Source organism: Macaca fascicularis, chromosome 18 (assembly GCF_037993035.2).
Source record: "Macaca fascicularis isolate 582-1 chromosome 18, T2T-MFA8v1.1".
NCBI classification, from domain to species: domain Eukaryota; kingdom Metazoa; phylum Chordata; class Mammalia; order Primates; family Cercopithecidae; genus Macaca; species Macaca fascicularis.
Window position 1 is genome coordinate 41,111,353 of NC_088392.1, and position 25,235 is coordinate 41,136,587.

The window sequence follows — 25,235 nt, forward strand, 5'->3', positions numbered from 1 at the left end:
ATCTCTGGACTTCCAGATTCTTGGGGTCAGGGAAATGTGCTCCTGGCTGATGGGAGGGAAAGAGCCAGGGCAGAAGCTGCGCCTGCATGTGTGTGTTTATTCTGTACAGAGGAATCCCACCCTTCTCTGCATCTGCAGAACAGCCTTGTGATCAGCTGCTGCCTTCTCTGTGTTGGGGGCGAGAAACAGGAGCCTGGGGAGAGGGGCCATGGCCCAGCTGGGGAGCAGGTGCTGAAGTCACAGTGGCAACCAGTGCTCCTCCAAGAGCCATGGCAGTCACGCAACCAACACACATCACAGGTGACGGACTCACATATTTTCCTCATTGAACCCTCACAACTCCTTACAACTCAGAGAACATATCCCTGAATGATATCAAGAGCCTAAATCCGTATTTAAATGCCAAGAAACCCAGCAATATCCCTGCCATTCCCAGCACACACCATACTCCTTGAGCCACCCCCGCCCTGCAACTCAGCCTCCTGACTTCTGTGTGAGCCACGGACCATCTCCTTCCCCAGGCTGGAAAGCTCTGCACCAGGCTGCTTCTCCTTCCTCTGTCGCTCTGCCCCTCAGGTCACCTTGGGCCTTTGGGCCGGGTCTCACTTCTCCTTTGCCACAAGACTTGAGTCTTATTATCTCTCACACTAACCTGCCTCCTGCCTCATTCCCTCCCCTGTGATGACTGCAACTCTGATTCTCAGAGCTGAGGAACAGAAGTGCCAGCATGGTGAGCCCTTTAAAAACCAAGGAGCCAGGCCCCATCTTTGCACAGCCCCCGGGAGCACTGGGGGGTCACAGCTCCAGGAAAGAATATCATGTGGACGGCACCCCCAGAGCTGTGAAACTCAGCAGCCCTAGAGGAGCAGCAGGTGGAGGTGACAGCACTGAGAAGAACGAGGACCCCAGCCACTGAGCTGGACATGCAGAGGAGAGTGGTGGGCAAGGCATCAGGCCTCTCTGTCTGAATATCAGGAAGGAGAGCACCACAAAGACTAGGGAACTGGCAGACGAGAAGCTGAGTCTCTGGAGAAGTAGGTATAGGGCAACACCTTGGACACCGGGGCCACGCTCTTTATTACCACTCTACTTGATACAAGAACTGCAGTGCATATCAAGAATCTGGGCTGGGCGCGGTGGCTCAAGCCTGTAATCCCAGCACTCTGGGAGGCCGAGACGGGCGGATCACGAAGTCAGGAGATCGAGACCATCCTGGCTAACACGGTGAAACCCCGTCTCTACTAAAAAGTACAAAAAACTAGCCGGGCGAGGTGGCGGGTGCCTGTAGTCCCAGCTACTCAGGAGGCTGAGGCAGGAGAATGGCGTAAACCCGGGAGGCGGAGCTTGCAGTGAGCTGAGATCCGGCCACTGCACTCCAGCCTGGGCGACAGAGCGAGACTCCATCTCAAAAAAAAAAAAAAAAAAAAAGAATCTGGACACCTCCTTGGAGTTTGTTTCAATGGGACAAGACAAGCATATAACCACTAAAGGCAAACTTTCATCAACAGGGGCTGGAGAAATAGCCTGGCACGTGGAGAAGACATCCATCTCCTTCCAGCCTCAGCCCAGAGCAGGAAGAGTCTCAACTGCAGAGCTTTCCTTTGCTGTCCCTTGATGCTGAGGTGGTGGCCCAGGCAGTGCCCAGGGAACCAGGCTTTACTCAACAGAGTTATTCACTGCCAAGCTAAACTGGACAACCAGGAGCCCAATGGCTTCATATGCCCATCCTCAGGGCCCGCTTGCCCTGGGCTGAGAGCACCCAAGTGGCCACTCTGTCACCCAGCCCTGCCACATGGCTCTGGAGCCAGACAAATGCTTACAGTCATACAAGTGCCTGGATAGCCCCCTTCTTAGGTCCTGAACTCCAGCCTTCAAACCTTGCAGCCCCTGACACACACACATGCTACATATGCATACACGTACACATGCCACAGACACACATACACACATACATACCACACACATGCATATACACACTAGACACAGACAGATCCACACACATTCACACAATATGTGCCACACGTGCATATACACATGTATACCACACACATGCATATACATACCAGACACATCCACACATCCACACAATATGTGCCACACGTGCATATACACATGTATACACCACACATGCATATACATACCACACAGACACATCCACACATCCACACAATATGTGCCACACGTGCATATACACATGTATACACCACACACATATATGTATATACCACATGCATACATGCATACATATATCATACTTACACAATACATATACACATCCATCCATACACATCCACATCACACCCATATACGCAACACACACCAAACACACACATGCACACACCACATATATACATGTGATATACATGTATACTACAACTATATGCACATATCACATACTGCCTGCATACTATACACACCACACATACAGGTACATGTGGTATACATGTATACTACAACTATATGCACATATCACACACTGCATGCATACTATACACACCACACATACAGGCACACACCACACACAACATGCATGTAGACCATACACATATACATACTACAAGACACATATACACACCATGCACACAGGCATATACACACACACACACACATATCCACACCCACATACACACCATGCACACATACACACACATATACACCCCACACATACACATCGCACTCAAACATACATGTACCACACACACATACACATGCATGTGTCACCTGTTCTACAAACCCTCAAATGTCCAAAGAAGCCAGAGAAGTTAGAGAAGCAGGAAGGCAGGTGCCTGCAGGCAGACCTCTCGCAGGCAGACTGTACCTGAGTTCCGGAACTTCTCACCAGGAAACAGACCCACCTCTCTCTCCCACCACCTCACCTCGGGCTCACACTGAGGACCCACATAGAGAGGTGGCTGTCAAGCTGAGGACAGAGAAGAAGGGGACGCAAGCTCGGCTCATCCCAGGCAAGCGTTGGACTTGCCTCTCAAGTCCAACGCTTCAGCTTCCTGCGACCACATGGGTAACGCGCAGGGTGTGTGGCTCGGACCCTGTCCATCTGCGATGTGGCTCTAGGGCACACAGAGCTGCAGCGTGTATGGAGTCATATTTCACTTCGGACTACTATACTCTTCCTGGACTCAGTGAAAACAAAAGAATGTTCTCTCCACACCCTCCCACTCCCACGGGTCTTCCTTCCTGCTAGGATCTAGGTGGGGACTCTTCCTCCCTGCAGCTCTGCAGCCTCCTCAGCAGCCCACACCCCACGAACCCCATAGCACACGCCGTTCACAGCACGTACCCTGCACACTCCCGTGCAGAGCTGATTCCTCTCATCATTGTTCTACTGCAGAGCTCCCTGGGGTGCTCCTCTGGAAGCAACAATCCCCTGGTTCTAAATGTCAGTGTGCATCAGAATCACTCAGAGAAGGCAGGGTTGGTGGTTTAAATTTAGTGTAGCTGGGATGGTTCACAGACGATGCTTTCAGAAAGCCTCATTCCTCTAAATGGTCCTCATTCCTTATTCCTCAAAATGTTCAAGTTTTAACAGGGAAAAAATTCAAAAAGATTATATAGTCAGATGTTTGGTATATACTGAATGATAAGCCTGCTAATACATTATTAAAATGTAGAAAATTGTTAAGATGTTGAAAATTTTATTGCAGAACTTCTTCAGTGGATGTTAATTCTTCATATATGTGGAAGTGGAATATGCAATATTTCTTTCCCAAGCTTTTTTGGCTAGAAATCTATCCCACTCTTCCTTTTCATTTCACAGAGAATTTTGCAGGCCTAGGGTTCCATGGAACCCCCTTTGGGAAATACTCAGCTAACACACTTTCTGTTAACTCTCTCCCCTTTTGATGGTGGGAACTGTGGCTCCACTTCCTTGTTGTATCTTCCTGCCCATTCACCCCTCATCCTAGCCTTGGGACCCAGGGTCATGCATTAAATATTTCTTCGTACAGTCTCAGTGGCCAGGCACTGTCAGCTATCCATCAAAACCTCAGTGGCCTCTTAAAGAACATTCTCCAGTTGGCAATTCCATGGTTGGCCCTGGTAACCACAGCTTCCCTCTGAGCACAGCGTCCTCTCCAGCCCTGAGAGCACCCAGGTCCTGCCCCCCAGGTTGCTGAAATGCCAAGGTTCTGAGACGCCTTATCAAAAACAATCATCCTTTTCAGTGGGTTGTTCTTAGCACTTAAACTGCTGAATCCTTTGCGACAGTCCCTTTTACTGGCAATTAGGGGCCCCATGCCAGGATGCACCATACTGCTGGCAGAATAGGTCGCAGAGGGATAATGAGCACTTCAAGCCATGTGGAAAAGAAAATACAAACAGCCTGCTTGTGGGAAGGGCAACTGAAGCTGTCTCTGGGAAGGGCCCAGAGACATCCCCAGCTCAGGGGAGGTCAGACTCCTGGAAGGGCCAAGAATAAAGATGATGACAATAGGAGATATTGACCCAGCATGCAGTATGTGCCAGCACCACCCAAGCATGACACTGTTACGACAACTCTAAGAAGCAGATGGTATGATCACCATCCCCATTTTACTGATGGGGAGACTGAGCCACAGAGCACCTGCCCATGTTCGTGGAGCCAGTTACCAGGATGGGAGCACAGACCGTGTGGCCCAGAGGCCACGCTCTAACCACTGCACACTGTGCATGTAGTTACTCTATTCAGTCAGGTAAACTGACACTACTGCAGAGATTTGCATAAAGCAGGAACGTATCCCTCCCCTGTAAGCTTCTGGATTCTCCTCACCTATCTTTGTCAATGATTGGGAAGGCAGTGCTGGTGGAGGAAGTGCATCATCTGCAGTGAAGAGAGAGCGTTTATGGAATGTGAGTGGGTACGCAGTGAGGCCGCGGTCTCCACGCATGCGTGAATGCAACAAGGTGAGAGTGAGTTGCTATATGGTAGAAAAACATACAAAGTCAGATGCAGTGAAAACAACAGACTTTCTAGCTGCTGGCTTTTCTTTATGAATACACAACTGCACAGTGATTTTTGCTGTGCAAGTCCATATTTGGGGGCATGTGTGTAATGACAGTTCCAGGCTGTGAGTGTTTAGAAACTAGGCAGAGCCTGGCTGAATGAGACAGGACAGCAGGAGGATGCTCTCCATTGTTGGGACAGTCATGGGGAAAGTTTCCCCTAGAGAATTCTAGGGCAGACTGGTGTGGATTTCCCTAGCAGGTCTGCTGCATCAGGTGACACTGGGGCAGAGGTGGCCAGCCCTCAGCACCGGCCTCCTGAACGGAAACCCCCAGATACAGTGCACCCTCAGTCATTGAGCAGCTGGGCTGTGCAGGACCCAGCTCTGGGCATGAGAGAGGTAAAGGTGATGTTGTCCCTGCTCCCCAAAGGACTCCCAGTCACAGTCCACATCCTTCTCAGTTCAAGATGTCCTTCCAGATTCCATGAGGGCCAAGAGGCAAGCCTGACCCTAATACGGTTCTCTCACTTCACGGACACGGGGTTCCCAGGGGAGCTAGCTGCGGGACAGGGTGTCTGGTTTGAGCTGAGAGTAGGGAAAACAGGATTCTTGGCCTGCACCCTGCTTTCTGCTTCCTGGGGCCTCATGCAGTCACTCTGGCTTTTTTTTTTTTTTTTTTCCAGTCTTGCTCTATGGCCCAGGCTGGAGTGCAAGTGGCATGATCTCGGCTCACTGCAACCTCGGTCTCCTGGGTTCAAGCGATTCTCTTGCCTCAGCCTCCCGAGTTACTGGGACTACAGGTGCAAGCCACCACACCCAGCAAATTTGTGTATTATTATTATTATTATTATTTAAATTATACTTTACATTCTAGGGTACACGTGCACAACGTGCAGGTTTGTTACATAGGTATACATGTGCCATGTTTGTTTGCTGCACCCATTAACTCATCATTTACATTAGGTATTTATCCTAATGCTGTCCCTCCCCGTACCCCCTTCCCACAACACCCACGACAGGCCCTGGGGTGTAATGTTTCCCACCCTGTGTCCAAGTGATCTCATTGTTCTATTCCCACCTATGAGTAAGAACATGTGGTGTTTGGTTTTCTGTCCTTGTGATAGTTTTCTGAGAATGATGGTTTCCAGCTGAATCCATGTCCCTGCAAAGGACATGAACTCATCCTTTTTTATGGTTGCATAGTATTCCATGGTGTTTATGTGCCACATTTTCTTAATCCAGTCTATCATTGATGGACATTTGGGTTGGTTCCAAGTCTTTGCTCTTCTGAATAGTGCCACAATAAACATACATGTACATGTATCTTTATAGTAGCATGATTTATAATCCTTTGGGTATATACCCAGTAATGGGATAATTGGATCAAATGGTATTTCTAGTTCTAGATCCTTGAGGAATCGCTACACTGTCCTCCACAATGGTTGAACTAATTTACACTCCCACCAACAGTGTAAAAGCTTTCCTATTTCTCCACATCCTCTCCAGCATCTGTTGTTTCCTGACTTTTTAATGATTGCCGTTCTAACTGGTGTGAGATGGTATCTCACTGTGGTTTTGATCTGCATTTCTCTGATGACCAGTGATGATTAGCATTTTTTCATGTGTCTGTTGGCTGCATAAATGTCTTCTTTTGAGAAATGTCTGTTCATATCCTTTGCCCATTTTTTGTTGGGGTTTGCTTGTTTTTTTCTTGCAAATTTTTTAAAGTTCTTTATAGATTCTGAATATTAGCCCTTTGTTAGATGGATAGATTGCAAAAATGTTCTCCCATTCTGTAGGTTGCCTGTTCACTCTGATGGTAGTTTCTTTGGCTGTGCAGAAGCTCTTTAGTTTAGTTATATCCCATTTGTCTATTTTGGCTTTTGTTGCCATTGCTTTTGGTGTTTTAGTCATGAAGTCCTTGCCCATGCGTATGTCCTGAATGGTATTGCCTAGGTTTTCTCCTAGGGTTTTTATGGTTTTAGGTCTAACATTTAAGTCTTTAATCCATCTTGAATTAATTTTTGTATAAGATGTAAGGAAGGGATGCAGTTTCAGCTTTCTACATATGGCTAGCCAGTTGTCCCAGCACCATTTATTAAATAGGGAATCCTTTCATTTTTTGTTTTTGTCAGGTTTGTCAAAGATCAGATGGTTGTAGATATGTGGTGCTATTTCTGAGGTCTTTGTTCTGTTTCATTGGTCTATCTCTATGTTTTGGTACCAGTACCATGCTGTTTTGGTTACTGGAGCCTTGTAGTATGGTTTGAAGTCAGGTAGTGTGATGCCTCCAGCTTTGTTCTTTTTACTTAGGATTGTCTTGGCAATGCAGACTCTTTTATGGTTCCATATGAACTTTCAAGTAGTTTTTTCCAATTCTGTGAAGAAAGTCATTGGTAGCTTGATGGGGATGGCATTGAATCTATAAATTACCTTGGGCAATATGGCCATTTTCACGATATTGATTCTTCCTATCCATGAGCATGGTATGTTCTTCCATTTGTTTGTGTCCTCTTTTATTTCGTTGAGCAGTGGTTTGTAGTTCTCCTTGAAGAGGTCCTTCTTCACATCCCTTGTAAGTTGGATTCCTAGGTATTGTATTCTTTTTGTAGCAATTGTGAATGGGAGTTCACTCACAATTTGGCGGTTTGTCTGTCTTGGTGTAGAGGAATGCTTGTGATTTTTGCACATTAATTTTTTTATCCTGAGACTTTGCCAGAGTTGCTTATCAGCTTAAGGAGATTTTGGGCTGAGACGATGGGGTTTTCTAAATATACAATCATGTCATCTGCAAACACAGATAATTTGACTTCCTCTTTTCCTAACTGAATACCCTTTATTTCTTTCTCTTGCCTGATTGCCCTGGCCAGAACTTCCAACAGTATGCTGAATAGGAGTGGTGAGAGAGGGTATCCCTGTCTTGTGCCAGTTTTCCATTTTTGCCCAGTCAGTATGATATTGGCTGTGGGTTTTTCATAAATAGCTCTTATTATTTTGAGATACGTTCCATCAATGCCTAGTTTATTGAGAGTTTTTAGCATGAAGTGCTGTTGAATTTTGTTGAAGGTCTTTTCTGCATCTATTGAGATAATCGTGTGGTTTGTGTCGTTGGTTCTGTTGATGTGATGGATTATGTTTATTGATTTGCATATGTTGAACCAGCCTTGCATCCCAGGGATGAAGCCCACTTGATCATGGTGGATAAGCTTTTAGATATGCTGCTGGATTGCCAGTGTTTTATTGAGGATTTTCACATCGATGTTCATCAGGGATATTGGTCTAAAATTCTCTTTTTTTGTTGTGTCTCTGCCAGGCTTTGGTATCAGGATGATGCTGGCCTCATAAAATGAGTTAGGAAGAATTCCCTCTTTTTCTATTGATTGGAATAGTTTCAGAAGGAATGGTACCAGCTCCTCTTTGTACCTCTGGTAGAATTCAGCTGTGAATCCCTCTGGTCCTGGACTTTTTTTGGTTGGTAGGCTATTAATTATTGCCTCAATTTCAGAGCCTGTTACTGGTCTATTCAGAGAGTCAACGTCTTCCTGGTTTAGTCTTAGTCTTGTGAGGGTGTATGTGTCCAGGAAATATCCATTTCTTCTAGATTTTCTAGTTTATTTGCATAGAGGTGTTTATAGTATTATCTGACGGTAGTTTGTATTTCTGTGGGATCAGTGGTGATACCCCCTTTATCATTTTTTATTGCGTCTATTTGATTCTTCTCTCTTTTCTTCTTTATTAGTCTTGCTAGCGGTCTATTAATTTTGTTGATCTTTTCAAAACACCAGCTCCTGGATTCATTGATTTTTTGAAGGTTTTTTTTGTGTCTCTATCTCCTTCATTTCTGCTCTGATCTTAGTTATTTCTTGCCTTCTGCTAGCTTTTGAATGTGCTTACTTTTGCTTCTCTAGTTCTTTTAATTGTGATGTAAGGGTGTCGATTTTAGATCTTTCTTGCTTTTTCTTGTGGGCATTTAGTGCTATAAATTTCCCTCTACACACTGCTTTAAATGTGTCCCAGAGATTCTGGTATGTTTTATCTTTGTTCTCATTGGTTTCAAACAACATCTTTATTTCTGCCTTCATTTTGTTATTTACCCAGTAGTCATTCAGAAGCAGGTTGTTCAGTTTCCATGTAGTTGTGAGGTTTTGAGTGAGTTTCTTAATCCTAAGTGCTAATTTGATTGCACTGTGGTCTGAGAGACAGTTTGTTGTGATTTCTGTTCTTTTACATTTGCTGAGGAGTGCTTCACTTCCAACTATGTGGTCAATTTTGGAATAAGTGTGATGTGGTGTTGAGAAGAATGTATATTGTGTTGATTTGGGGTGGAGAGTTCTGTAGATGTCTATTAGGTCAGCTTGGTGCAGAGCTCAGTTCAAGTCCTGGATATCCTTGTTAACCTTCTGTCTCATTGATCTGTCTAATATTGACAGTGGGGTATTAATGTCTCCCATTATTATTGTGTGGGAGTCTAAGTCTCTTTGTAGGTCTCTAAAGACTTGCTTTATGAATCTGGGTGCTCCTGTATGAGGGGCAGATATATTTAGGATAGTTAGCGCTTCTCGTTGAATTGATCTCTTTACCATTATGTAATGGCCTTCTTTGTCTCTTTTGATCTTTGTTGGTTTAAAGCCTGTTTTATCAGAGACTAGGATTGCAACCCCTGCTTTTTTTTTTTTTTTTTTTTTTTGCTTTCCATTTGCTTGGTAGATCTTCCTCCATCCCTTTATTTTGAGCCTATGTGTGTCGCTGCACGTGAGATGGGTCTCCTGAACACAGTACACTGATGGGTCTTGATGTTGGGTCTTCACTCTTTATCCAATTTGCCAGTCTGTGTCTTTTAATTGGGGCAGTTAGCTCATCTACATTTAAGGTTAATATTGTTATGTGTGAATTTGATTCTGTCATTATAATGTTAGCTGGTTATTTTGCCCATTAGTTGATGCAGTTTCTTCCTAGCATTGATGGTCTTTGGCATGTTTTTGCAGTGGCTGGTACTGGCTGTTCCTTTCCATGTTTAGTGCTTCCTTCAGGAGCTCCTGCAAGGCAGGCCTGGTGGTGACAGAATCTCTCAGCATTTGCTTGTCTGTGAAGGATTTTATTTCTTCTTCACTTATGAAGCTTAGTTTGGCTGGATATGAAATTCTCGGGTGAAAAAAAAATTTTTTTTTTATTCTTTTCCTTAAAGATATTGAATATTGGCCCCCACTCTCTTCTGGCTTGTAGAGTTTCTGCTGAGAGATCTACTGTTAGTCTTATGGCCTTCCCTTTGTGGGTAACCTGACCTTTCTCTCTGGCTGCCCTTAACATTTTTTCCTTCATTTCAACCTTGGTGAATCTGACAATTATGTGTCTTGGGGTTGCTCTTCTCGAGGAGTATCTTTGTGATGTTCTCTGTATTTCCTGAATTTGAATGGTGGCCTGCCTTGCTAGGTTGGGGAAGTTATCCTGGGTAATATCCTGAAGAGTGTTTTCCAGCTTGGTTCCATTCTCCCTTTCACTTTCAGGTGCACCAACCAAACATAGATTTGGTCTTTTCACATAGTCCCATATTTCTTGAAGGCTTTGTTCATTTTTTATCTTTTTTCCCTAAACTTCTCTTCTCACTTTATTTCATTAATTTGATCTTCAATCACTGATACCCTTTCTTCCACTTGATTAAATCTGCTATTAAAGCTTGTGTATGCATCAGTAGTTCTCATGTCATGGTTTTCAGCTCCATCAGGTCATTTAAGGTCTTCTCTACACTGTTTATTCTGGTTAGCCATTCATCTAATCATTTTTCAAGGTTTTTAGCTTCCTTATGATGGGTTTGAACATCCTCCTTTAGCTAGGAGAAGTTTGTTATTACCGACCTTTGGAAGTCTACTTCTGTCAGCTCATCAAAGTCATTCTCCATCCAGCTTTGTTCTGTTGCTGGCGAGGAGCTGCAATCCTTTGGAGGAGAAGAAGCGCTCGGGTTTTTAGATTTTTCAGCTTTTCTGCTCTGGTTTCTCCACATCTTTGAGGTTTTATCTACCTTTGGTCTTTGATGTTGGTGACCTACAAATGTGGTTTTGGTGTGGGTGTTCTTTTTGTTGATGTTGATACTATTCCTTTCTGTGTGTTAGTTTTCCTTCTAACAGTCAGGTCCCACAGCTGCAGGTCTGTTGGAGTTTGCTGGAGGTCCATTCCAGATCCTGTTTGCCTGGGTATCACTAGCAGAGGCTGCCGAACAGCAAATATTGCAGAAGAGCAAATACTGCTGCCTGATCTTTTCTCTGGAAGCTTCGTCCCAGAGGGGCACCCGCCTGTATGAGGTGTCAGTTGGCCTCTACTGGGAGGTGTCTCCCAGTTAGGTTACACTGGGGTCAGGGACCCACTTGAGGAGTCAGTCTGTCCATTCTCCGAGCTCAAACACCATGCTGGGAGAACCACTGCTCTCTTCAGAGCTGTCAGACAGGGACATTTAAGTCTGCAGAAGTTTCTTCTGCCTTTTGTTCAGCTATGCCCTGCCCCCAGAGGTGGAGTCTACAGAGGCAACAGGCCTTGCTGAGCTGTGGTTGGCTCTGCCAAGTTCGAGCTTCCCCAGCTGCTCTGTTTACCTACTCGAGCCTCAGCAATAGTCGACGCCCCTCCCCCTCAAGGGCTGCTGCCTTGCAGGTCAATGTCAGACTGCTGCACTAACAGTGAGCAAGGCTCTGTGGGCATGAGACCCACCGAGCCAGGCGTGGGATATAATCTCCTGGTGTGCTGTTTGCTAAGACTGTTGGAAAAGTGCAGTATTTGGGTGGGAGTGTCCCGTTTTTCCAGGTACCATGTGTCACGGCTTCCCTTGGCTAGGAAAGGGAGATCCCCCAACCCCTTGTGCTTCCCGGGTGAGGCAACGCCCCACCCTGCTTCGGCTCACCCTCCGTGGGCTGCATCCACTGTTCAACCAGTCCCAATGAGATGAACCAGGTACCTCAGTTGGAAATGCAGAAATCACCCGTCTTCTGTGTCGATCATGCTGGGAGCCGCAGACCACAGCTGTTCCTATTTGGCCATCTTGGAGCAGGTCCATGAGCAATTTTTGTATTTTTAGTAAAGACAAGGTTTCACCATGTTGGCCAGGCTGGTCTCGAACTCGAACTCCTGACCTCAGGTGATCCACCTGCCTCAGCCTCCCAAAGTGCTGGGATTACAGGCATGAGCCACCACACCTGGCCTCACTCTGACTTTTTGGACCTGGTCCAAAAAGTTTCTCTACTGGTCCCATGACTACATAGGCTACATTGGCAATTCTACATTGGAATATATGAGAGACACCATGAGGCCTTTTACATTACATGAAATGTTCCTGGACCAGAGGACCCCAGACTCATCTCCTGGGCCAAACAGAGGCTTCCTGTGGGCCAGATCTGAAACTCCTCTCAGGCGCAAACTAAAGCACACTTTGAGAATGGCTGGATCTGCTCAGAGAGAAACTAAGGGGGAAAGCACAAGGGGAGGTGGCAGGGGGCAGAACCCAAAGAGAAACAGGCCTATCTTGGCAAGTGTGTGTGTGTGTGTGTGTGTGTGTGTGTGTGTGTGTGTGTGTGTGTGTGTTCAGAACCAAGGACAGCTCCCCAGATGCAGCTGGGAAAGGGGGAAATAGACCCCCATGGGCCTTTGAAGCAGGCGAACAGCAGGGCAGAGCCCAGCAGAGACAGCTTTCTGGGTGGCACTAAAGCTGAGTTTGGGAGGGAAAGGCCATTCCTTTCATGCTAGGACATCTGTGTCTGTCTGTCCATCCTGTCTTTTCCCCCATGCTCCATCTGTCTTTGAATTAAGACCCAAAGGCCAGAGAGAGATAGGAGACAACGATGATGCCTGTGGTCGAGTATATTTCTCCTAGGCCAACACTCTGCCCACTCTCAGCTAATTAGGGTTGTGATTTAGGTTTTAAATGGGCCATGCTATTTGAGCCTGTCCTGGACAGGGCCACACCAGAGGCCATTTCTGGCTGGCTGCCTGTCCAACTCCCGCTGAAATAATGGGATCCTCCTCAACTGTCCCCAGCTCCTGCCAGGGAAAGGATTCCAGGAGATGGGGAAAATCAACGCTCCCCATTCCAACACCATCCCATCCTCAAAGTCTGCCTCAAAAGGAGGCCTTCTTTGAACTCCCCAGGCCCCAAAGATCTGTCCTTTTCTGCCAGTACCAGACTCAGAACTAAAGAAGGTCATGACAGGAGAGGGCTGAGAGATCATCTGGTCTGGGGGGTGACCTAGGAGTCCTGCAGAGATGTTCTAAGAGCCATGAGGCGGGCAGTTGGGGGAGAAAGCAGGCAGGACTCCTCCCCTTGCCCCCCCAAAATGGTTCTATCCCTTTCCTGTTTCTGTGTGGAATCTCCATGTAAGGTTCTGAGGAAACAAAAATACTTTTTACAAATTACTTTTTGTATTTTTAAATTATACTTTTTATACTTTTTACAAATTATACTTTTTATTTTTAGATGGTTGTAGATTCATATATACTTGTAAAAAGTAATACAAAGAGACCCCTTGTGCCCTATATGCAGTTTCCCTCCATGAGGAAATTATAGTTCAATGCCACAATGTAACTTGTCTCTTCATCCTCTTAATAGGATCCTTCCCAGAGCAAAAGTTTAATTATGATGAAGTTCAATTTAGCACCTCTGGGTATCAACACTGACACAGTGGAGACACAGAACACTACCACCATCACAAGGCTGCCCCTTACAGCCACGTCCACTTTCCTCCTGCCCCTAGCCCTTCCCTCATCCTGGCAACCACAAACCTCCTCCCCGTTTCTATTACTTTGCCCTCTCAAGAATGTTATATAAATGGAATTGCAGAGTATGCAACTTTGGAGGACTGGCTTTTTGAAAATCACTCAGCATGATTTCTGGAGACTCCTCCAGGCTGCTGCATCATCACTCGTTCATTCCTTCCCATTGCTCAGTGTTTAACCATTCACCTGCTGAAGATCACCTGAGCTGCTTCCAGGTTTCTGCCTATGGTGAACAAAGCTGCTATAAACAGTTGAGTACAAGTTTTTGTGTGAACATAAGTTTTCATTTCTCTAGGATAAACACCCAGGAGTGCAACTGCTCAATCAAATCATATGGTACTTGCAGGTTTTGGTTTTTGTTTTTTTTTTCTTTTAAATTGCCAAACTGTTTTCCAGAATGGCTATACCATTCTACATCCCCACTATAACTGTAGGAGTGATTCAGTTTCTCTGCATTCTCACCAGCATTGGGCACTGTCATTTCATTTTTCTTTTCTTTTTTATTTTTTTTTATTTATTTTTTTTGAGACAGGGTCTCGCTGTTAGCCAGGCTGGAGTACAGTGGTGTGATCACAGCTCACCGCAACCTCCACCTCCCAGGCTCAAGTGATCCTCCTACCTCAGCCTTCTGAGTAGCTGGGACCACAGGTGTGTGCCACTATGCATAACTAATGTTTATATTTTTTGTTGGGATGGTGTTTCACCATGTTGCCCAGGCTGGTCTCGAACTGGCCTTAGACGATCCACCTGCCTTGGCCTCCCAAAATGTTGAGATTACAGGCATGAGCCACTGCTCTTGGCCGTCACATTTTTCTTTTTTTTTTTAATACTGCCAAATTGAAGTGGACATTGTCACTTAAAAAAAATTATTTTAACCATTCTGATCAGAGTGTAGTGATGTCTTGTTGGGGTTTTAATTTGTGTCTCTGTCATGGCTAATGATGTTGCATACCTTTTTGTGTGCTTATCTGCCATCTGTACATCACCTTCAGGGAAAAATGTCTTCAGTGAAAAATGTCGCTTTACTTTGTCCATTTTCTAATTGGATTGTTTTTTAATGATGAGTTTTGAGAGTTCTTTATATATTCTAAATACAAGTCCTTTGTCAGATATGTTTTGCAAATATTTTCTCCCTCTCTGAAACTTGTCTCTTCATGCTCTTAATAGGGTCCTTCCCAGAGCAAAAGTTTAATGACGATAAAGTCCAGTTTAGCATCTGTGTTGACATCCATTGATTGTTTATTTCAATCAGTTTGTTTGTGGTATGACAAATGATTTTTAATTGAAACCAAGACATTTTCATGCTAGTTCATGAGACTGTCATATTTAAACCTTCTGCTTTAACTGCGTTTCGTGGTACCACTCTGGCAGAGGAAAAGGGAAGGGGATAGCTTCATTACTGCCAGGCAGAAGTGGAAGTCCAGGTTGCCCACTCAACCTCCTCTGATGCCCCAGGGGTGCTCGCTGTCACTGCTGGATGGAGGTGGGAGTTCTGGATCCCCATGTGGTCCCCTCTGACACTGCAGTGGGGCTGGCCTCATCACCCCTGGGCATCTATGCAGTCCGACTCACTCTTTCTGACACCACCCCAGCAGGAAGGAGAGGGACACCTCGATACTGCCCAGTGGGGGTGCAAGTCAGGTTCCTGCTGCCTCCAGTGACACCATGGGGTGTGGGTAGGAGCCTTCTCACCAGTTGGGGATGAAAGTCGCAGCTCCCCACTGGCCTTCTCTGACACTACTCTGGTAGGGGATTGGAGCCCCTCTTCTAGCCCAGCAGGGGTGGAATCTGAGCTCCCACTCAGTCTTGGCTGGGATGGATGGGGGTTGGGTTGTTTTCTGTGGTGTTTGGCTGGGGTAGAGCAGTTACTGTCGAAAAGTTTTCTGTCGGACCGGGCGCTGTGGCTCATGCCTGTAATCCCAGCACTTTGGGAGGCGGAGGCGGGTGGATCACGAGGCGGGTGGATCACGAGGTCAGGAGTTCGAGACCAGTATGGCCAACATGGTGAACCCTCGTCTCTACTAAAAATACAAAAATTAGCTGGGTGTGGAGGTGCATGCCTGTAATCCCAGCTACTTGGGAGGCTGAGGCAGGAGAATCGCTTTAACCTGGGAGGTGGAGTTTGCAGTGAGCCGAGATTGCGCCATTGCACTCCAGCCTAGGCGACAGGGTGAGACTCCATCTCAAAAAAAAAAAAAAAAAAAAGTTTTCTGTCTTGCTGGGTCTTTTCCTATAATTTTCCTTCTTTTCTATCCTATATTTTTCTATCTTTTCTTAGTCTGTTTCCTGCAGAGAGCAGCTTTTTATTTTTTGCCTATGTCCATTAGCATTTCCTAGTGCCAAGTGTGGGACACATGAGGCAAAAAGAAAACAAGCTTCTCACTGTGTCATTCTCAGGTCCTGGGCACCCTAGCGGGTCTGCCTTCTTCCCTCCACCTCTCCGAGTCTTCTTATGTTCATTTTATACAGAATGTCTTGGGTTTTTAGTTGTATTTAGCAGGAGAAATATGGACGAGAACATCTATTGCATTTTCCAGAAGCAGAAGTTTAGGTCTATATTTTTAACAAGACATTTTGATGGCCTTACATCTAGTTCACCTCCTCATTTTATAGAGCAGAAACTGAGGCTGCAGTAAGATAATGTTTCTTATCCATGATCCAATAGTAAGTTTGGATTCAATAGTATGTTGGAAGCACAGACCAGGCTGAAAACACATCTCCTAAACCCAGGTGCCATGCTGCTTCCACGACAGCATGGCGGCTTCCACGACAGCATGGCTGCTTCCACGACAGCATGGCGGCTCCCCCTTTGCCTGTATGTCTCACCTCTCCTGCTAGAATGCAAGGCCCTGTGCAGACACCAGGCTACTCCTCCCCGTATTCACATGCTGCCATCTCCTCCAAAATGGCTTATTTCCCTAAGCAGATTCTAGCTTCCCTGATTGCAGAGACCAGGTCATGTGGCTCAGAATGGATACAGCAAGCACCCAATGCATGGCTGCTGATGGTTCTCCCTATAGGAGCCAGTTGTCAGCATTGTTTAGTAAGTGTGGCATCCTGTTCCTCCAAGTGAGCTGGAGCCAGAAGGCACTTCGAAGTTAGGGACAGATGGCATTTTCTGAAAGACAGACACACACACTGGTGAGCACAGAGGTTGTGCCATGTTTGGTTCTGGGAGGAATGTTAAGGGGAATCACAGCGCACACTTCTAGTGCTCCTGGGCATGTGACCCAGGCCCGAAGGACCATCATGTCATGTCCCAGACATCTTCACACTGCAGCTTGAGCATCTGTCCTCTCCACTCTACCCTCCACGCAAACAGTCACCATGGCTACATCCCTCACCATCCCAGTGCCCAGTGCCCAGCCTGGAGTACAGCAGCCCTCAGTGATGACTGGCTGATGGGAGCTGATCAATAGGTGAAAGAACAAACAGATAAACAAAGGAATGACTCAACCACAGCAAAGGCAATTCCTCATGCAGGAATGAGGATATTTAGCTCAAAAAAGACTTGCCATGCTGGGCTGCTGAGGAAAGTCCAAAAGACACAAGCAAAATAGTTAAAAAAAAAAACCCATCAGCTGGAGCAATGAGAAGGGGGCTTGCAGCTGAATCAAAGAATGATCTTTTTTATTAATTGAGCTGCCTAACTGTGCTGAGATGCCTTCTGAAGCAGTGAGCTCCCTGCTACTGGAAATACCTCATGGTGGGGAGCTGGATCAGGTGACCTCTGAGCTTCCTACCACCTGAGAACCCATGATGTCTTCAGAATTCAGTGGAGGCCTTAAACTCCAGTGCAAGGGAGTTTGTTGGGGCTCAGAAAACAATATCCCAAAATGAAGGCCTCAGCAGCAGCCTCAGAAGCAAAAGTCTTTCTCTGACTTTCTGCCCTCCTGCCTCTCACTCTCAGTCTCACTCTTCAGTCTCACTCTCCCCTGAAGCTAGCCATAGAAGTTAGACTCCCTCTTCCCCTCCATGAGAAACCACAGCTTCTTTCTCCCAAAGCCAGCCATGAAACCTAAAGATAGAGCTCTAATTCTCCCTCTGCCTTTCTTTGTGAAAACTGGCCATAAATAAATTATCTCATCTGCTTTGTTTGATTACAGGTTATGCCACCCATTCCCGAGAGGGTCCTGCCCCAACTCAGAAGGAAGGAATGCTGCACAGAGAGGCCAAGAAGAGTCGAGACAGACAGGCCTTGCTCTGTTTCCCCATTTCGTCTATTAGCATGAGATCACGCCCTTTTGGTACAATCCCATTTCTACAACTGTCCATACTTGGTTTAACTTAACCATAAAAATAGACAATTTCCCCTGTATCTTTGGGTCTTCATTCTGCAGCCTCCCATGTATACATGTTAAATAAATGTGTCTGCCTTTTCTCTTATTAATCTGCCTTTTGCAAGTTGATTTTTCAGCAAATCTTCAGAGATCCAGGGATTACCCTAGGCCCCCACAAGTTGAGTCCTTGAGTTCCATCAAGGATTTGATGTGGTGAAGAAGATGAGGGAAAGAAAAGGTCAGCCCCAGCCTCTGGGAAGCTTCTACTAGAGATAGGGCATGTGACATCATTCTAGCCAGTCACCAAATAGTTCTGGTTCCCCCTATTCCAGGCACAGAGTAGCGCTGTACTTCTCAATGTGCTTATGGTTGGATGAGGCCACATGACCCGTTCTGGGCAACAAGCTCGGAGTGGAAGTGACAAGTGTTGTAGCTAGGCTGGAGCCCTGAACTGCCAATGCATGATCCTCCAGAGCTCCTTTTTCTCTGTCATGACAACTGGTTAAAATTGAACTGTACCACCAAGCTGTGCCCTGGTTGTTTAATGTTACTGAGATTTTGGGTTGTTTGTTACTGCAGCATTACCTAGGCTATCCTGGCTGATACAGGGGAACAGACTTTGCCTGTATGGAACACCAGAGAAAGATACAAGATAAAAAGTTCAAGGCACACAACAGGGGCTGGGTTGGACAGAGCTTCCAACATCTGAACCTACACACAGACCCCTCTACATTCACCATTCTCAGCCCCCCACTTGAGTAACACCCAATACGATCCAACTCCTCTAGCTGTGCTGCCTTCTATTACCCTAACATCCCAACATTGTGCCCTATTCAACCTCTGATAACATCATGTCTTCTCTCTTCATTTTCTTCTCTCTTCTCTTCCATTTAGTCAAACATCCTACCCATTCTCAAAGGCAAAGGTCAGGCCTCATGTCCTGCAAGACACCTCCCTACCCACAGAGACCAACTGGACCACTCTTTGGAATCACCGCAGTTCTTGTGGCCAGGATGACATCTCTTTGGGGCTCTTACGTGTATGTTGTCATCTTGTTCTGTGTAAACTAGTTTTTACCCTACAAACTGGCAGTGATCCAGAAGCTCCCACTCATATTCATCTGCTGGGCTCACAGCAGGGGCTCAATAAATATGAACCAAACAGACAGCAGCACATGAACCTGGTATTTCTTATATATCCAAGGAAGTGCTAAAAAATGTAGGCACTTTTACTGAGATATTGTTTGCACTAATAATTTTTTAAAATTAGCACAGAACAAAATCCTATAGTTACTAAAGGGTAGCAAGTTGACTGGCAGAAAACTCCTTCTACCTTTTTCTGGGGCCAGAGGTAATCAGTATATTTGAAGGTCTCCTCCACCTACCATCTGGTACCCCCTGGGTCAGAGTCAATGTTGGTGCCCAAATAGCTGGCTTGAAGGTTGGCACAGGTATCGGGGGATGGGGAACAGTGGAGAAGTTAGGAAGACCCAGACCTGCTGTGGCAGTGATTTGGATCCAGTTGGGCATTTCATGGAGTTACAGAATGCAAACAGAGATTTCTGGAGAGACTCTAAGAAGTCTGCGTCATTGTTTTGCAGAAGAGGTGTTGGAGCCAGTGTCACTCGTGGGTCAACACCTAGTTCTCCTGGCCCTTGGGACAAGGCTCTTTGACTCTCTTTATGCTTCAGTTTGCTACAGGGCATCAGGCTGAAACAAGAGAGTACCCTTCACTTATTCCAGGGAATGTTGGGATCATAGGCCCTCAGCCAAGACTCAAAGTCATCATTTGTGTCACACCCCCATCTTTCCCAGGGCTTCATGTGAACCTGCCTGATAAGGAGTCGTGCTCATCAGGTTCCTAGCAAAGATTTCATCACCTTGCTCAACAGCCAACACGGTGGGCCAAGTCCTTCCGTCAAAGGAAGTCCTTCCCAAGGTCTAATCAGAGGCTCTGCTGTTGTGGCGCATATTAATTTCCTGTCCTTGGCACACCTGTGCAGATGGAAAACAGCTGCTCACTCCTTACCCCATACAACCTTTCCTATGCCTTTGGTTTCTTTCCTGAATTCTACATCTCATGCCAGCACCTTGAAAAGCCTTCTGAATGTACTGCTGCTGCAGTTTCTCATTTCAGCAATCCCTACACATTTCCCCTATTACAATGAAAAGCTGGAAATTTCTGACATCCTAACTAAATGACTAGGTGACGGACGGGACTTTTGGGAAGAGGATGTCAGGCAATCCCAAATACAGCTGAATCCCAGTTGCCGGCAGCTGGTCGGCCTCTTCTGAACTATCTGTAGCCCTTTTTTTGCTCTACGCTCTCTGGGCTCTCTTCCTCCTCCCTTGTGGGACCCGGTCTCCTCTAGGTTGCCCCCACTTTCTGCCTCTGAAAGGGTTCAGAAAAAGCAAGGTTTTCTTATTGACATTAGCTAAAAAAACAAACAGGATGAGGCTGGAAGCCTGCTAGGGATGAATCAATCATCCCAGTGTATAACTAATCTGCAAATGGGGCCGCATCTGGGCCCTGGTTGCAGGGCATGGTCTGTGGCCCACCACCCAGAGGCTGTTTGGCAGAATGCAGGAGCTCCGCATCTTCCTGCCAACCTTACTTTTGACATGTGCAGCCAACGTGGTCAGTCAAGAGGAGCACCAGAGCAGCCAGCCACCCCATCTCCATGTAGCCTCAGTTTCTCCCTGAAACTAATTGTCTCCATGGGTAAAAATGGGTTAGCAGTGCTCTCCCATCATCGTGATGGCCCCAGAAAGCTCATCAAAGTTGGTGTGACGGAGGAAAAGGGCCCACTAGGGAACGACTGCATGGACTGAGCCTGGGCCAACTCAGTGCAGTCTCAGGCATCACTATTGAGTGTCCACTGAGTACAAGGCCCTAGGCCAGAAGTGGTTGAGGAAGTAGAGCCAGCCCCAACTCCCGTCTTAGGGTTGACTAGCTGGCTGAAGCACAGGCAGGTGTGCATGGAACAGCTTGGTAGCAGCATGAGCCAGTGTGAGGGTGTCTGCCTGGGCACGTGGGTGTAGCGAGGAGCCAGCCGGGGTGCTCATGGGTGGTGTCCCTGAGAGCTGGTCCTGTGTTCTTGCCTCTGGTGGGCCAGGCTAAAGGGAGCCTTGAAGGATGAAGGGAATAGCAGCATCCCATCACAGTAGCAAAGGCACCCTTCAGTGGGCAGCTGCCTGGGTCCTTCTCCATCAGAGAGCCCCTGCACGACAGGGGTGACAAGGACACTGCCACAGGCCAGCTACGTGGGGCTTTCCTTGGGGTGCGGTCACTCAAAGGACGCTGCCCAGGTTTGATCCCTCCAGTAGGGGGCATCAGGAGATGGCTGCTTCATGGGCAGAAATCAGAGGTTCCTGGGAAGGAAACTCAGGTGGGTGTCCCCACGGGCGGATGCATGGACGTGGGCATGAGCCACCATGGGCCACATGGCCAAGGGCAACACTCTAGAGAGGGCAGAGCAGTGAGAAGCCAGGAGCTGGCCCCCACACTGTTGGGCTACCATACCAGCCCTGAATGCCCATCCAGGCTGGTGGCAAGAGAAAAATAAAGGTTCCTTTCGTTTATGCCATGCTGTTGTTTGTACCTAATAAATTCATTCTCTGATGTCTAAAAATAAAGCCTGTCATCACTGAACCAAGGTGCTGCCGACCATGGGAGACCTCATGTAAATTCAGGCCCACAGATGCTCCTGCCTCCCCGTGCAGTACCCAGGTCTGAACCTTGGCCATCCATCCAGGAGATGCTGCTACCCCTCACCTCCTCTGTGCACCTGCCCAGGTTTCTGAACTCCAGGCCACCCCCTGGGCCCCATCTCGTGTCCTGCAGGGGGCATCTGTTTTACACCTGTGTCTTGTCCTTTTCACTTAGCAGTGCTGCCCTTGAAGGCAGGTCCCTGGCTTCAAGCCCACCTGGAGCTTAGCACCAGGCCCCTGCAAACACTCCTGGTTGACAAATCTCTAAGAAATTCCTCCTGAAAGACCCTCTCCAATCTTCAGAGGTTTCCTTGGCTGTAAGCAGCTTCACACAGCACAGGTGGTGCATCCTACGCCAGGCTCAGGCAAACCCAGCATTCTGACTGAGCCTTCCCTTCTGTCCCAGCTGGCTCTCCAGGCATGGACGTTGCAGACACTGCACCCAAGACCAACAAAGCACCAGGCACACATGGCTGTGGCAGGGGGTGTCCCTCAGTGGCCCAGCCCCTCTTCCACTTCTTGGAAGTAGACATCTCTCCGTCTTCCCTCTGAGATGATCAGGCGGCCACCGCAGGTCAGGGGTGATGGGAATGCCAGTGCTCCTGTGGCCTGTAGGAGGTCCCTCCCACAAAACCTTGCCTCTGGGCATGTCAGGTGACTAGGTGGGATTCTATGCAGAGACCCTGCTGTCCACCCTCCTTGGGCTCCTCCCCTCCACCCTCCTTGGGCACCTCCCCTATAATGAACCTATGTCTTAGTTTCACCTGCCAAGAAAGGATTTAATATGAGCTTTTCACAACTTCACTTTTAAGTTGAGTTATATTTCATTTTGTCAAACACTGCCTACCCCGAGTCAACTGCTCAGCTGCTTCCTGAAGGTGGGATTGGGGTAAGCCTTGTGGTGTCAGGGTGCCTGGGGCAGGGACAAGCCCACACCTAACCCCACCCCACAAGCCCCCAGCCCTGCTCCATGGGCCCATATTATCTGGCGAACCCCCACACAACCTCCTGCAGGTGGGGAAGGCAGACCCGAGAGGACAGGGGTGGGTGGGGAGGTGAGGCAGATGAGGGGAGAAAACGTGGAGAACCCTTCCTCGCGTCCTGGAGACTCCGTCAGGAGTGATGTGGAGAAGGGGACCAGAAGGGAAAGGCAGCAGACAGGCCCCCAAAAAGATGGTAAAGGGGAGAGGAAAAAGGACCCTTCCTTGGAAGATTCCAGAACCAGACACCTGCTGACCAAATAACAGAGAGCTCTCAGGGACAAACCTCTTATTCCCCATCTAAGAGCTTCAAGCTCTCCCTGAAAGTCTCTGCCTGGTGCTTGAGTCCCCAAATCCAAGTTCACAACTGCTGCTGAAGAGTGAGGGGAACTCCATTTAGGAGACCCTAGAATAATTGGCAGGAGCAAGACAGTGCCCCTGAGGAGCAGGGCCTAGACCAAAAGCTAGGGGGTCAGGGAGTATAACACGGGGTCCCAGGCAGGGAGGCAGCGGAGACAAAGGCACCCCCTAGAAGGTCACCTTCTGCAGCTGGGCAAGGTAGCAGTGCCATACGGGGTGGAGGGCAGACAAGTGGCACCTCCGGGGGACTCAGTTTCCTCATCTGCAAATGGCACGGAGATGTTAGAAGGACCCTCAGAGGCCATCGAGGCTCCTTCTGGGTTTTATGTGAGGAAGCTGAGACCCGAGGGGGAAGAGTTTATCACCAAGTTTGCGGCAGAACAAAAACAAGACGCCAGGTCTCCCCTTACCCTCAACCCCTGGGGCTCTTATTATGGCCTCCTTCTTAAGAAATAATTGAACACACAGGCAAATCTTGTCATGTGAAAGAACCATCCTAGGCAGCCATCCCCCCACACCATGGGGCAGCCACGCCCTGCAGCCTAAGAAAGATCTAGAACCAAGGCCACTGACCAGCTTCCCTTGGCACAGAATAGAGGAGTTGGGTGAATCTGCCAGGGGACCGAAGCTGAACATGATTAAGTGGATCGAAACTGAACATGAGCAAGTAGGCCCGGGGCAACCCATGACTGCAGCGGCTCTGAAACCGGGCATGGCCCCTCACAGGAGCCTGCAGGGGCTCCGTCCGCTTTCTGGACAGGCACAGTCTGAGGCTGAACTCGGGATAGGGACACATGGTTTTTTCAGCCTCTAATCCCACAGGCTCCTGAAGGCAGGGATGAGGTATCAGTGAGAACAGCTGGACCACCAGAAGGTGTGGGGAAGGGCCTGGGGGTCACCAGGGCAGCTCTCAAACAGCAGCTGCCCCCCTTCCCTCCCAGCCACGCAACCCACCCACGAGCCTCTCAGGACCTCATGGCAAGCAGCAGGGAGAAAGTTGGCAGGCTCCAGTGGGGTCCCAGGACTGTTGGTTGGCTGGAGGGATGGACAAGTCTCTGACAGCTCCCCCACAGGCTGCCCCTCCCAGGCCTTCTGCAGATCTGGAGCAGAAGTGACATCCAAAGCACCCGCCAGCATCAAAATGCTGAGTCCCATTGTTTGTGGGGCCACAATGTCGGTGCCTGAACCCTCAGTGCAGTCATTTGACTGCCATGTAATATTCCACTGTAAGGATGGATCCCAAGGCCCCTCTTCATTCTCCTCAGCAAACATCTGGGCTGCTTCCAGATGTGTGTTAGTATATAGAATGCAGTCACTAAAAAAGAAATCTCATCAATCGATGAGTTTGGGGGAGTGCCTGTGGGCAGGGGGTTAGGGAGGGCTTTCCAGGGGGCAGATGCACCCTCCCCTCTCCCACCTCTCTGCACTCTCCATGTCACCACCCCTCAGGAGCCATTGTGGGCTGGCCCAGGAACCCAGGCAGACAAGACATAGGATACCCCCAGACAGAGCGCAGAGCCGGTTCCCTACCTGCTGTGGGGGGGCTCGCCCTCGGGAGAAGGAACAGCTGCTGTCCAGCGGTTCGCTGCAGTCCGCTGTCCACTGCAGAGCAGAAAGGAGTGATCAGTGATGGCAGGACAGCCAGGCCCATGCTCACTCTGCCAGGCTGCAGGAGTTGTGCCCCGGCCTTCCCCATTAGCATGAGTGTGGAATCCTAGTTGGTCATTTCAACCCAAATCTTTCTCAACCACCAGACCCAATTTGGCATCCTCAAGCTCCACATCAAGATGAAGCTTTGGCATCTGCTTGAGGGAGAGGCAAACTCACTTCCCCTCACCTGAGCCCAGCACAGTGACAAAGACTAGCTACATCCCAAAGTCAGCCAGACATGACGAAACTTATTCTGAGTTTGGTACCACCAGCACCACGTTTGACCGCCTGACCTGGCTTCAGCCACACTAGCCCTCTATTACATCAAGGGTGTGGCCGGAGCTGGCAGTGAGGCAGGTATGTGTGGGTCTTCCTAGAAGCCTAGCTCCAAAAGATGATGGGTTTGGCACCAGGAAAGAGCCCAACCTGGCCATGAGAAGCGTGGCTCAGACAAGCCCCGCCACTCACATCCCCTGAGAACTCAGAGGGCTGCTGTGTCCCAAAGTGCGGTCTGACAACCATCTGCATGTGAGTCCCCAGAGTCCGCAACATGGAGGCCCATGG

General features: G+C 47.9%; 1 protein-coding gene across 28 annotated transcripts in view; it reads right to left on the reverse strand.

Moving 5' to 3' along the window:
* CTIF (cap binding complex dependent translation initiation factor) overlaps nt 1-25,235 on the reverse strand; it is a 339,224-nt gene that overhangs the window by 209,334 nt on the left and 104,655 nt on the right. For 25 of the 28 annotated variants that reach the window (XM_074022313.1, XM_005586749.5, XM_074022311.1 and 22 more), the window contains one exon: nt 24,552-24,623. The exons of the other annotated variants lie outside the window; for them this stretch is intronic. In XM_074022313.1, coding sequence (XP_073878414.1) covers nt 24,552-24,623 — 72 coding nt within the window. The remainder of the gene's footprint in view (nt 1-24,551; nt 24,624-25,235) is intronic. 28 annotated transcript variants of the gene reach the window in all.